This window comes from Bradysia coprophila (assembly GCF_014529535.1).
Source record: "Bradysia coprophila strain Holo2 chromosome IV unlocalized genomic scaffold, BU_Bcop_v1 contig_84, whole genome shotgun sequence".
NCBI classification, from domain to species: Eukaryota; Metazoa; Arthropoda; class Insecta; order Diptera; family Sciaridae; genus Bradysia; species Bradysia coprophila.
The window spans coordinates 3,816,826-3,830,789 of record NW_023503376.1 but is presented as its reverse complement, the minus strand read 5'-3'; the positions used below and the strand labels follow the sequence as shown (position 1 = coordinate 3,830,789).

General features: G+C 35.9%; 2 protein-coding genes across 2 annotated transcripts; one reads left to right on the top strand and one right to left on the bottom strand.

Annotated features, from left to right (window-relative positions):
* Nucleotides 1-1,114: 1,114 nt before the first annotated feature.
* On the bottom strand, nucleotides 1,115-13,961 carry LOC119072929. The gene is made up of 5 exons (XM_037178250.1): nucleotides 13,815-13,961; nucleotides 2,104-2,436; nucleotides 1,893-2,035; nucleotides 1,639-1,829; nucleotides 1,115-1,580 (listed from the first exon to the last, which is right to left on the bottom strand). Exons 2-5 carry the CDS (start codon nucleotides 2,429-2,431, stop codon nucleotides 1,139-1,141), a joined length of 1,104 nt encoding a protein of 367 aa, XP_037034145.1. The 5' UTR covers nucleotides 2,432-2,436; nucleotides 13,815-13,961; the 3' UTR covers nucleotides 1,115-1,138.
* Nucleotides 7,493-9,371, top strand: LOC119072926 (gastrula zinc finger protein XlCGF26.1). Its single transcript, XM_037178245.1, has 5 exons — nucleotides 7,493-7,843; nucleotides 7,907-8,119; nucleotides 8,187-8,566; nucleotides 8,623-8,859; nucleotides 9,103-9,371. The coding sequence occupies exons 1-5, from the start codon at nucleotides 7,649-7,651 to the stop codon at nucleotides 9,302-9,304; spliced, it is 1,227 nt and encodes a 408-aa protein (XP_037034140.1). The 5' UTR covers nucleotides 7,493-7,648; the 3' UTR covers nucleotides 9,305-9,371.
* Nucleotides 13,962-13,964: the final 3 nt, after the last annotated feature.

Below are 13,964 nucleotides of genomic sequence, written 5' to 3'. Positions count from 1 at the left end.
ATTTATAGTGAAATATAGGTAAATAAAGCGGTATATAGCTGTTTAAATAGGAATTTATGAAATTTGTCTTCGTACGGGGCTGTCTATATTGCCTCCGGCAATTTATTTGTATATGATAACAAGGCAAAGAGTGGATAATGTAAGTGATTTTAAAGGGAGAATAGTTTTTCAGCAGAGGAGAAAATGAAGTAAGAGAAATGAAGAGTTTCACATTAAAGGCTCTTGATACGAATAGGTGTTTCGTACGGGTCGGCGTTAGCTATGTTTATAATTGCAATGTATTACTTTGTTCAACTGTTTTATACAGATACGCGAATGCGGTGTTCGTGTCCCGACTGTGAGTATGCGAACTTTCGTAATAGTTGTGATGGAATTATTTAACCACTTACCAGTCGATAGAAAATGAGGTATGGTAATCTAAGATGATAACAGATGGCGTTGCTTCCGGTGTTCAACGCCATCTGTCATCATCTCTCTGGAGAACCTTAATCGACAATAAAACACCAAGATTGTTATTCCGAAACTCTTACCAAAGCTTTTAACGAAAAGAGAACTCTTGGTGACAATATACCTTTTCTTCTATCATTGCATGCTGGAGAAAATTTGGGTCTCCCAGTCGTTTGAAATGTGCCACTCTTGGAATATTTCTATCCGTCTCACTCTAAGGACTTAAATAGTATTTTACATGACTGGGGATAAAAAGATGAAAAGTAGTTTTCGTGTGAATTTTGTTGAAGTACGGTATGGCAATTCAAAATGACTGGAACTTCGACTGGAACGCACATTTACCTACAATCTAAGGTGTTGAAGTAGAACCAAGGGCATCAGAACAGATTTTTTTAACGGAGTCAATTGGTTCCTCTTGTATGGAACTTCGGAAAGCAGCAGAAGTATATACCAAGCTAATTCATGTGAGAAGTTCTGAATACTGCGTCAAGCAGGCGCATTATTTAAATTTAAATTTTCTGCTCTGGTGCTTGTTTGTAGTGCGTTGTTTTCGGACGTTTCTACCGTCATATTTTTTCATACACTCAGCTCAACACTGCTAGATGATGAGGGTTTTGTCTAGTGTCTGCTGGTAAATGTAGTAGATGAAAAACACCGGGAAACAAAATCAAATTCAAAAAAGAATTTATTTTCAAATATTCAGCATGCTAACAATATCATCCCTGCAGCTCGCATCGGCCTTAAAAACATTTCCGCCGATCCAAAAAATGTCATTCCTGTAAACGGAATCGATTTTTAGAATGTCACTGAGAATCTTGGGCAACGTTTCTCCCTTTACTGCAAATTGACCAATGATTACATTTATCACGTCTACCCGCAACGCAGTAAAATTTCCAATGATTCTGAGTACCAAGGCAACGCAAAGTTTATTGTCGGCCGATGACATTGTGGACCAACTGTTGACAAAATTGCACAAGAACGTTGTACACTTTCCCAGAATGTTTGTGCAATCTGCCTCGCTTATCTCAAAATCGCATGTGTAAAGGGCATGGTAAGAGGCCTGAATGCCGTACTTGTGACTGACATTAAACAAATCCACAACAGTTGATGGTAAAGTCTCTCGATCTTCCGATCTACACAAGACAGAAGTTTGTTAACAGAGAAACGGTGGAAATTCGGAAATTTTCCCACCTCAAACATTTCGGATGCATGCTTAGTAGGATGAAGATACACTTAAGACCTTCGGCGACCAATTCGTCGTTGGACGACTTCAATTTTATCAAACCGATTAGCTTATGCATCAATCCCTGCGACAGAAGAGTGTCGACAGTTTTGGTCTGCTCGGTGACGAGTATATTCGATATTGTCCATGCGGCAGTAACCTGATGTTGGAGCATATTCATTACAATCATTAAATTATCACTCTGAGACTCTACCGAACCTACCGCTAATCTCTGATGTGTACTCTCTAAAAACATAATCAAGTAACTGCTGGCAGCCGATGTTAATTTCTCACAGCAAATGTCGTTGCCCAAGGAGAAGTTACATAAACATTCACAGGCAAGAATCCGTTTCGTGCTGTCATTTCCTGCGTGGCAAAAAATAAATTCATTTTTCACAATCCAAATTCAAAACGGCCAGTCATTAGTAGTCCACCTGTCAACTCCTTAACGATTACATTCAACGCCCCGGTGATCTTCGAAAATGTAACGATATTTTCAATGTTCAGCAAAAAGGCATGACTCAACCGGTTCAGATCTTCCTCCGTTGCGCCCTTCTTCCGTTTGATGCGTGACGCCAGACCAGTTACATCTTTTTCGGTGATGCTATCTAGATCTGATATTATGTCTTTGATGGCCACCACTCCGACACGGTAGGCATCTGAAGACTCGTTTCGACCATGTAATCGTTCGATCTTTCGGTGTTCGCGCAAATTGCTTCTGATGAGAGTTACAGTTGCGGAAGAATTCAGATCATCGGTCATGATTACTGTGGAGGAAATTGGAAATCTATGTCAATTCCGTCTGACGCAGTGCCGAACTGGCTCCGAAAAGCCCTTCGGGGAAAAGTTCAAAGAGCCCAAATTTTCGGGGGACCATTTCTTATGGCCCATGGGACTCTAGAGTTTTATAAGCTCTAGGAAATATTTTTTTAGTTCGATTTCATTTAAAAATTAAGTAATTACGAGGAAATTCGACATTGAAATACTGATTTTGCCGTTCATGCAAATAATTTCACATTATCGCCAATGCTTAATTCAAATGTTAATTCAATCTACGAACCGTAATGCCTGGAGGTGTTGTTGTACAGATATGAAAGAAGGATCGATTTTCTTATTTTTGGTCAATAGAAATTAGAAGTTAACTTCTAATTACATTGAAAGCTCAAGTACTCAAGGTCGCAAAGCAATCTGAAACGACCTGATGGTCCATGGCCAATTTAAAAATCGACTCTTTTTATCTTCATTTTTTTTGACAGATGATTTTATTTTGTAATGTTACCTATAGTTTGTAAATAAAACTTAAAAAAATTAATTAATTAGTTTTCTGATACTGAGGTGTTGGTATTGCCATTATATTCCTATTTTTGGGGTCTTACTTTTTGATTCCAAATCATTTTTTTTATTTTTTTATTGGAAAATATTTTTTGTCATCAACATGTTGCATTAACAACATAAATATTAAAGTTTTTTTTTTTTTGGGTTTTCATTGCCAGTTTCAACAGCTTTAACTGTCGAATTCTTACATTATAGACCGGGATTCCCAGTTGCTTTATGTCTCTGCTTCCCGGTCTGTAATGTAAGAAATCCACAGTTAAGACTGTTGAAACCAGCGATGAAAACCCCGAAAAACCACACTAATATAATACTGAATTAAAAGTAACAACAAAATACAAGAAACAATTGTTGTCGAATAGCAGATTATTCATCTGTAGAATTAGTTGATACATATCTTTCGCCTACGACATTTACGACTACAATAAATTAAGTACAATGTGTTTCAATATTTTCATACTGCAACCTTGCACCAGGGCAACATATTCCCTTTTATGACCTGTTCAATGTTAGGTACTTGCTTGACAATTCCAAAATTGTTTGAAAACAGACTGTAAACTAGTATATTAAAATTGTGCTGTATCCTCAGTATCTTAGTTACCAGAAAAACAAAATCCAGCAAATAAAGCCTCGAAAATAAACAATTTAAAAACGACCAAAAATTTAAATAAACTACGAAAAGACACAGGAAATCACAAGCAAAATAATAAAATTTCAAAATTTCAAATTTCAATCACTCATTCAAATAAGAAAATTTGAAAAAAATGTGATTCACAGACTGCAATTTTCGATTTTCCCTACTTCGGCTTTTCAAATTCCTAATTTGTCGGTGTGATTTCCGAAAACTAACACTTAAATTTTTTTAGTTTCGGCTGTGATTTTCTTTATTACGAAACGTTTTTGTGGTATGACTCAGCTGACGACAAAAACTTCCAATATAGTGATTTAGAACTCCAATTTATTTAATGTGTGATTTCCTAAAATTATAATTTTCAAATGTCGAAAAATGTGGAAAAAATACTGAATCTCTAAATTGTTGAAAAAACTAACAAAAACATAGCTAACGCCGACCCGTACGAAACACCTATTCGTATCAAAAGCCTTTAATGTGAAACTCTTCATTTCTCTTACTTCATTTTCTTCTCTGCTGAAAAACTATTCTCCCTTTAAAATCACTTACATTATCCACTCTTTGCCTTGTTATCATATACAACTAAATTGCCGAAAGCAATATAGACAGCCCCGTACGAAGACAAATTTCATAAATTCCTATTTAAACAGCTATATACCGCTATATTTACCTATATTTCACTATAAATAAACATTTCACAGATAAATATATGCTATTATATAGCTCTATATGCCTGTATATAGCTCAATATAGCTGTATATAGGTATATATAGATGTCCATATATGGAATCACTGAAACCCCTCACACTTAACACATTATTTCCATGTTAACAGAAACTCTCTAAGCATCATTTTTCCCACTTTATATCACTTTTAATAAAATCCAATATGGCCGCCGGCAGCCATTTTGTTAGGAAACCGAAAATAGTACCGACGCTTTACATTCGTTAATACCTTTCAAACAAAAAAAAATTCATGAAATTCGGTCAAAATTTACTCGAGATATTGTCAAAATACACCACGTTCACTGTACTTCCGAGTAGCCAGATAAGAGCTCACTCCAAGAGACCTAGCTCACGCTCCGGAGAACATAATTTCATAAACTTTTTTTTCCCTGATTGGTACGGTCAATACCTATCTAATAAAGCTAAAACGAACGAAATATGTTCAAATTTGGCCGACCTACAAGCAAAAACTGCTTGCCGCCCTGTGCCTGTTTCACACCAAGGGGTCTAACTCACGACTCGGTCATCCGATTTCCATAAACTTTTTTTTTGTCGATCGGTATTGTAAATACCTTTTATTTGACGTATCACTTAGAAGTTTAACGTTTAAATGTCCGGAGATATCTTCGAAAAACCGTAAAGCACTTATTGGGCCACAGCTCGGGAGGGGTCGATCCAAAATCACTCATCTTCGAACTTAGCCTGTCTTTTGACATTACCAAACGGGAAAAAAAAGAATTTTCAAAATCGGATGCGTTTTACTCAAGTTATCGTGCAGACAGACAGACGGACAGACGGACATTTTTTTTTCGCGGATTTGGCATCTCTAGACAACCACAATAGGTTTCCCCTTACTCAGGGAGTCCAATTCGACGTGTTACAAACGTATGCGTAAACCTATAAGACCCCAGTACTTCGTACGGGTCTAAAAATTATGTTTTTGAGTGACTTTAGCTAAGTTGAGACCAAGTCCTGAGAGATGTATTTCGGTAGAGGGCTTAGCCAAAAAAAAGCGTAGAGCTGTGTTAAAAACTTTTTGTTTGTGTGTTTGCCGGTAAATGAGATTAAAATTGAAATATAGTGAAAAAGTAGCTTTTCTCAAGGCTGTAAACTTTGGGGAGGTCACGCAGACCGCCATTTTATTAGATACGCGGGAACAGATAAAACACAATTCAGCTACTATGAAATCGTCAAATTTCAGAATCCATATTTTATGAAAATGTATAGAAATGTCAAATTTTGTGAGTGTCACCCGCGTATCTGTATCTGCGTGACCTCCCCAAAGTTTACGGCCTTGGCTTTTCCTCGTTAACATATCAAAACAAATTTATTTAGGTTCAACGAAACATTGTGAGCTTCATTGGAGTTGGTATGATAACGCAAATAAATATTTAATTTAAAACTACAATGTACATTTTGAAACAGCGCTCTCACATTTTTCGAAACATAAGTAATCCAACTTCCACTATTGCGCCGAAATTAACGGATTTCACGACTATTGGGTAATAGTTTTACAAACGAGGCGTTTCAAATTTCGCAATGTTAAGGGCGCGCTTGTCGGGTTATCACCCGAACGCAAATGGTTTATTAAACAAAACATTTTCAAATTTTGAATACGGCTATTGGGGTATTCACTCGAGCGCAATCAATTTTAAACGAAATTTTTCGAGGGATTCTTTTGAAAAACAGCCTACCGAAATCGGGCGTGTTTTCTAGTGGAACTTTTTATAGGTATCTAGAAAGGACTTTGATCCTAGAACCCAAAACCACTTTCAAAAAAAATTCTTCGAAGCTTTTGTGGCTGGTGAAAGGTGATCAAAAACCGAAAATTTACACTTTTCTTACCAAAACTTCTTCAGGTACACGAGCCGTGCAGGGTCGTGTGTGGTGTCATTAGAAAGGTAATCACATGTACTATTGAGCCGAATAGAGACTCGTTGGTTTTAAAATTAATCCACACTGAAATATGTGCAGTTGAAGTTTTCAACAGAAAACTTGCACTTTTCTTACCAATATTTCTCCAGTTACACGAGCCGTACATGGTGGTGTGGGGTATCATTTGAAAGGTAATTTTATGTGCTTTTGGGCCAAATAGGGTCTTATGGGGTTTGGATGCATATGCGATGAAATATGGGCACTTAAACATTTCAACTTTTCATATTTCATCGCATATGCATCCAAACCCCATAAGACCCTATTTGGCCCAAAAGCACCTTTCAAATTACCTTTCAAATGATACCCCACACCACCATGTACGGCTCGTGTAACTAGAGAAATATTGGTAAGAACAGTGTGAGTCTTCGGATGAAAACTTCAACTGCACATATTTCAGTGTGGATTAATTTTAATGAGTTGCTATTCGGCTCAATAGTACATGTGATTACCTTTCTAATGACACCCCACACGACCCTGCACGGCTCGTGTACCTGGAGAAATTTTGGTAAGAAAAGTGTAAATTTTCGGTTTTTGATCACCTTTCACCAGTCACAAAAGCTTCGAAGAATTTTTTTTGAAAGTGGTTTTGGGTTCTAGGGTCGAAGTCCTTTCTAGGCACATATAAAAAAGTCCACTGGAAAATGCGTCCGATTTCGGTAGGCTGTTTTTCAAAAGAATCCCTCTTCACACTTTTCAATCTAGTCCAGTTTTTCAAACGACATGTTTCAAACTTTTCAATTTTAGGTCCAGTTAAATAATCATCCTAGCGCAAATAGTTTTCCAAACGGAACGTTTCAAACTTTTTACTGTTAGATCCAGTCACCAACCAGTCGGGTAATCACGTGCAAATAGTATTTCAACCAGAATGTTTCAATTTCTTCGATGTTAGGACTAGTCGGGTAATCACCCGAGCGCAAATAGTTTTTCAAATGAAATGTTACAAACTTATTTCTAAATAATAATTTTTCAAGATGTCGCTTCTTCATTCTTGATGTAAAAATTCTGAAAACGCCCATTCGGGACATGGCCCGAGTCAGGCAAAAAGCCCTTCGGGATCGCCCCGAATTCTCATAGGGCCAGTCCGGCACTGCGTCTGAGCAGAGGACTGAGTTAAAAAAGTGTTAAAAATCACAGACTCAGAATCTGCCATATCTTCATCCACCACAGGTTGTATGGGTGAAAATGGCCGAACAAATACGTTTCGGCGGAATGAAGAAAACGACCTGAATTGTCAAAGTGTTTTTCAAACACGGAATTTGTTTTTATTGGTAAAATGTCCTTTAACGAACGTTGATGGGGAATTTATTTATCTGAGAAACCACATCACTTCAAGAGCACACACAACAGCGATACAGAATGACTACGGACAGTGAAGAACTTGCTATCGAATTCGAAGATTTTGACAAAATTTGCCGCTTTTGCTACAAGCGGAGTCATTATTTGAAGTCAATTTTTGACGAAAATGATGAAAAATATGATCCAGACCAAGGAAGTACCTTGATGGATACGATGGATACGGTCGCTATGCTGCAAATAAACCTGGCCTTGACGGTATAATTGAACTGCGAAATGTTTAAGATTGAATATGTTGAGAAGTGGAAACGGTCGTTGCAGGTACACTACGGAGATGGTTTGCCCGAATGTATATGCAATAACTGCTACGATCAATTGGTGACCAGCAATAAATTCAGGAGACAATGCCATACAGCAACGGATTATCTTCAGAAAATTCGTTTCGCTCATGAGGAGGAGCGAAAATTTTCTATCAAACTGGAGGTGACACCACTTGATGATAATGTTAGTTCAAGTGGTGAAGATATCTTCAATGTAATTGACATTTTCACCGTCGATTGATCAGTCGCAAAACTAAAAATTCTTTTCACGCACATTCCAGGATCCAAGTGCTCCTGTTCCATCAGATGAACCATCCCATGAAATATCGGACCGATTAAAACCCCAACCATTGGAATTGTTAGAGTCGATTAAACCAGCGATCAAGCGACCGAGAGGCAGGCCAAGGACGCGACCAGATCCGGAACCAAAGAAGGAATCGAAAAAGGTGAAAATTAAGGAGAAGAAGGCACGCGACAAGACCCAATTGAAGGAGAAGCGGAAACAAGTGTGTCCAGTTTGCGGTATGCTTGTGTCATTTCTCCCATATCACTTGGAGGTCCACGACCCGAACATTTTTTATGACTGTGATATTTGTGGCCATCGAGCACCCAGCAGAACTGTGATCATCAATCACTTTAGGAATAAGCATTTTTCGAAACGGTAGGCCACGCACAGGACACTTTCGTCGAATTGTTGTTAATCCGAAACCGTTCTAGAGAACACACATGCCCGCACTGTGCACTGACCTTCACCCAAGCACTTTCGTTGAAACGGCACCTTAGCGTCCATTCGGGCGAGAAAAACTTTAAATGCGAGTGTGGCAAATCGTACCGACAAATCGATTCGTTGAAAGCGCACCGCAAAAGACATCTGGAACCGACGATTCCGTGTCCGTATTGCGCGAAACATTTTTACACGAAAAACGAGCTCAAAAGCCATGTTGGAATACACACGTACGTTTAGTTGAGATAATTGCATTACCGCCAGCGGACCTAACTTTGACCGGTGAAGATGCTTTGGCGTCGTAGATCGTGGAGAGTTCGTTATACGTCACTGTTCTTGGGAGTAAAATCAATTCCTTGGATCGTGAGGTATAACGAACTATGTACGGTCTATGACGCCAGAGCATCTGCTTCGGTCAAAGTAAGGCACATTGATCTTACTTTCCGAAATTTATTTATTTTTGTTCTCTTCAGTGGAGAGAAGCCATTCAAATGCGACATCTGTCCGGCTGCCTTTGTTGCCAGTTCCAGTCTAGCAGCCCATCGGCGACAGCATAAAAAAGATAATATTTTGCCATCGTGTAAATTGTGTGGAATGCAATTTTCGGACAGACTGCTGTTAACGATGCATATGTACGATCACAAACACAAGAGGTGGGTCAACACACCCGAATAAAATGTTGCTTTAAGTTCTTTAAGATATTGTAAAAACCAATTATAAATAAATCTTTTTAAGCTCGGATCTATCTATCAGCTTTACCAATTGATCCAATGGATCAAATAGATTCATCTGGAGCATGTTCGACGACCCGATAAGGAGAGTGAGATTTTTTAGCGAGACGTTCGGCTCATACAATTTAGGAATTATCATGAAAGGGCTGTAAACCGCTTGTCTTTGAACTTTTATTCGAGAAAACAACAAAATAAAGAAAAAAAATTTAATTTCCTTCATTTTCTCTAATTTAAAAAAATTCATAAAAAATAGAGAAAATTTAGAAAAATCGAGTAAATTTAAATTTTCTCTCGAATTTCCTCGCTGTTAAGAAAATTCATCAAAAGTTCAAAAAATTCGGGAAAATTTGAGAAAATCAAGTAAAAATTTCTCAAAGGCAGACAGTACAATGGGATTTAATATAGGCTGCGACTTAGAGTAATTATACCTAGAGGGGAAATTTGTACGACGAAATGTGGTCCCAACATTAGTTTGTATAATATACCCATTTGGTACAATTTTACACCAATACATGTATACGTTGACGCTATTTCGCTTTTGCTAGTAGGGATGGGCGATATTGATATTGATAATCGATAATTATCGATTATCGATAATCGATTATCGATAAATTTTTTTATCGAAAATTATCAAAAATAATATCGATAATCGATAATAATTGATATTTCGATAATTATCAAAATATCGATATCTCGATAATTATCAAAATATCGATATTTTGATAATTATCGAAAAATCGATATTTTGATAGCTACTCTAATATGAATATTTAGATAAATCAATACAAATGCATGCAGTTTTCAGCTGTAACTCTTCCATCTTTCCATTAGGATGATGATAAATTGGAAAGAGATCTCGAAAAGTTGCTGAGAACAGTTTTCAATTTCTTCACAGTAACATAACTTTATGAGTATCAATTATTTTCAGAAATATCAAAATTTGATAATTATCGAAATATCGATATTTTGATAATTATCGATACATTGATAATTATTGATAATTCGATAATTATCAAATTATCGATAATTCGATAATTATCGATAATTATCAAATTATCGATAACGATATGATATATCAATTATCGATAAATTGTTTTGATTGATATTATCGATAATATAAAAGGTCTCCCATCCCTATTTGCTAGTTCAATTTGCCCTCTTAATTAAGAGGGCAAACACACGTACCAATAAACATTTCGTATTTCATGCTGGGACCACTAGGGATGGGAGACGTTGAAAATTATCGATAATATCAATCGAAAGAAATTATCGATAATCGATTAATCATATCGTTATCGATAATTTGATAATTATCAAAATATCGGAATTCGATAATGGGATATTATATTTGACCGATAAATTAATTCAAAACTACCGATAAAAAATAATAAATGACCGATATACACAGTACCGATAAAAAATAACAAAGTACCGATAGCGAAATTCCCGAGTACCGATAAAAATATTCAAAACTACCGATAACTTTTTACCGATAAAAAGTACTAAAGTACCGATAAACTGGTCGTTTTATCGATCATTTATCATTTTCTATCGGTAGTTTATTACTTTCCATCGGTAATTCATTATTTTCTATCGGTAGTTTAATACTTTCTATCGATCATTACTTATTTTTTATCGGTAGTTCATCATTTTGTATCGGTAGTTCATAATTTTCTATCGGTACTTTAAGGCAATAACGTATTAGTATACGTTGGACCATAAATTTATGGTACCCAACATCGATTCGAATGGAATTTGTGAAACTTTTGACAAATATTAGGCCCTGTCACAAGCGTTTTTCGTCCATTGCAAGCCATTGTAGCCCTTTTTGGTAGCTAAACTGGGAACTTTTCAGCCCAAGGATCTGATTCCTCAATATTACTTAGGGTATAGGTTACGTAGAATAAGAGAAAAGGTCAGAAAGACACCATTTACTAAATATCCACCAAATAAAAAGAAAAAAAGTTAAAAAAAGCGAGAAAGAAAAACACGAAATCGAAGATTTTATGGAAAAATAAGATTATTCGACCAAGATAAACTTTTTCGGACCACCATGTACATTCCAATTTCTTGATTCGTGTTCAGAATTTAGAGATTCACATATCTCACTTAATATATGTTCGTAAAACACTTAAAAGAAAAGAAAATGGTCCAAAATCACGCATTTTCTTCAATACCTTAAAAATTTCGACTTCGATAATTTTTTCGGCCCATCCTGTATTTTCCACAAACTTTTTGTATTCAGCAATGTTGTTCAGAATTTTAAACTACATTTTTCCCGAAGAAACTAATTTTTTATCTTTACGGGTTCTCGTGATATTCAATGAAAAGCGATAAGATAGAAAATAATGAACTACCGATAGATAATAATGAACTACCAATAGAAAATAATGAACTACCGATAGAAATTAATAAACTACCGATAGAAAGTAATAAACTACCGATAGAAAATGGAATTGGCCGGATCAATAGTCGTAAAATTATTAATTTATCGGTATTTTATCACTTTTTATCGGTAAAAAGTTATCGGTAGTTTTGAATATTTTTATCGGTACTTGTGGATTTCCTATCGATCATTTATTATTTCCTATCGGTACCGTATTTATCGGTCATTTATTATTTTCTATCGGTAGTTTTGAATTAATTTATCGGTCGTTTATTAGTATCCTTCGATAATTATCAAAATATCGATATTTTGATATTTATCTGAAATTTCATGATAATATACCGATATATCGAAATATATCGATAAATATCGGATTTTCGGACCGAAATATCGACATATCGAATTATCGATATCTTGATAATTATCAAAATATCAATAATTATCGATTATCGATTTTTTTTTTGATAATTTTCGGTATAATTACTCTTGGGGCTGCGAGGGGCAGATATTTGTAAATTTCGCTGAGAAAGTGTTTTAAAAAAGAAAATTGTGTGAAGATTTTCAACGATTTTGAATTATTTTCTTATGATTTTCTTTACTGGATTTCCAACGATTTCCATCGATTTTTAAGGATTTTTTTATTTAAGCTTTAAGAACTTTCTTCGATTTTCAAGGATGTTCTTTAATTTTCTGAGGTATTTTGTAGGATTTTTTGAAGATCTTTTTATTTTGAGTATTTTCTGATGAAATAATTTTTGTAATTTTCTAAGGATTTTCTTTTGACTGTCAAAGGATTTTCTATGAATCCCTGTATCGACTGTAATTGAAAAACTTATAAAATTAGATTATTTGTCCAACTATGTATACAGCTTTTTTAGTTATAGTAGCTGATACTAAATCTCATTGTATAGCAGTTCCTGCCTTTCACTCGACCTGTATAGAAGTTAAAGACAAAAAGTCACCCAGACTTGATGGCATTCTGGTTTAATATTTAAAAAAAAACTTCATAAGAAGCCAAAGTTCCTATTCCACTAACTCCCACTTTAGTGATACCAATCCATCCTTTCTAAAGACACATTCAGTGAACACTTAAAATGGGCATCGCTCCGTCGATGTAGCAAGGAGGTGCTGGAAAGCAGAAAAAGTAGGAAAATAAGCAGTTCAAAGTAGTTGAAACACCAAAGTATAATTATTAATATTCGCGGATTAGTAGCTATTGCACCAGGAGTCAGCAAAGCATTGGCATCTCTAGAGGTAATAATTGTTGTAAATAGTTGTTGATGTGATTCTGATCACCAATCTGGAGTTTCAACATCTTTGAACTGCAAATTTTCCTGTTTTCCCGCACCTCTCTGTGAGTTTATTAAGTGTCCAAATGAAACCAACCTTGTTTAGCTAGTCGTTGACACAGTTCACAGAGTCAAAAAATACAAATTTTTGGGTACAGATGTGCGACAGAAGGCTTAAACGTTAAAGTGGCACATATCCCGCATGTCTTTACAATGAATGGAACCTTACCAGTTAAAGACGTATGTCTGAATACCTCCGACGATTGAAAATCTTAATATATAAAATCCATTCAAATTCTGAGTGTTACGAGTGAAATCCAATTCAGATAAGAATTCCCCAAAGAGCCAGATTAATCTACAGGGGCGCATCCAGAGAATCTTCTGACCTTGGCGATTGGAAGATTTTTAATCTCTGACCCGGGCGGTTTTGATTTATTGCATTTTTTAGGAGCAAAAAAAAGAATTTAACTTTCTGACCCAGGCAATCGCTACTACCGCAGATTCGTTAATCTAGTGAACTAATATACTATTAACATGGCCATAATACCCCTAAATACTCTGTGGACGAAATTACAACGAAGTCGACAGTTTACAGTGAAAATCACGAAAACAGCAGAGATTTTCAACGAGAAAATTTTTGATGTTTTTTGGTGTCACAGAACTTCAGTCCATAAAAGTGACTGAATCGTTACACCAATCGGTAAAACCTTTGACCGCAACTAACAAAATATGTAATTTCGTGCTAAATAATTAACGAAGAAACGTCACACAGTACTTACCAATTTAGCTCCTCTTCTTATCCTTTGATAGACCACCCTTTTGCCTCCAAAAAACTGAATCAACTGAATCGACGACTGCGAATTGAAAACATTTCGTATTTCGTATTACACAGCAAAAGACACATCGAAACATTTTATAGCATCGTCGCA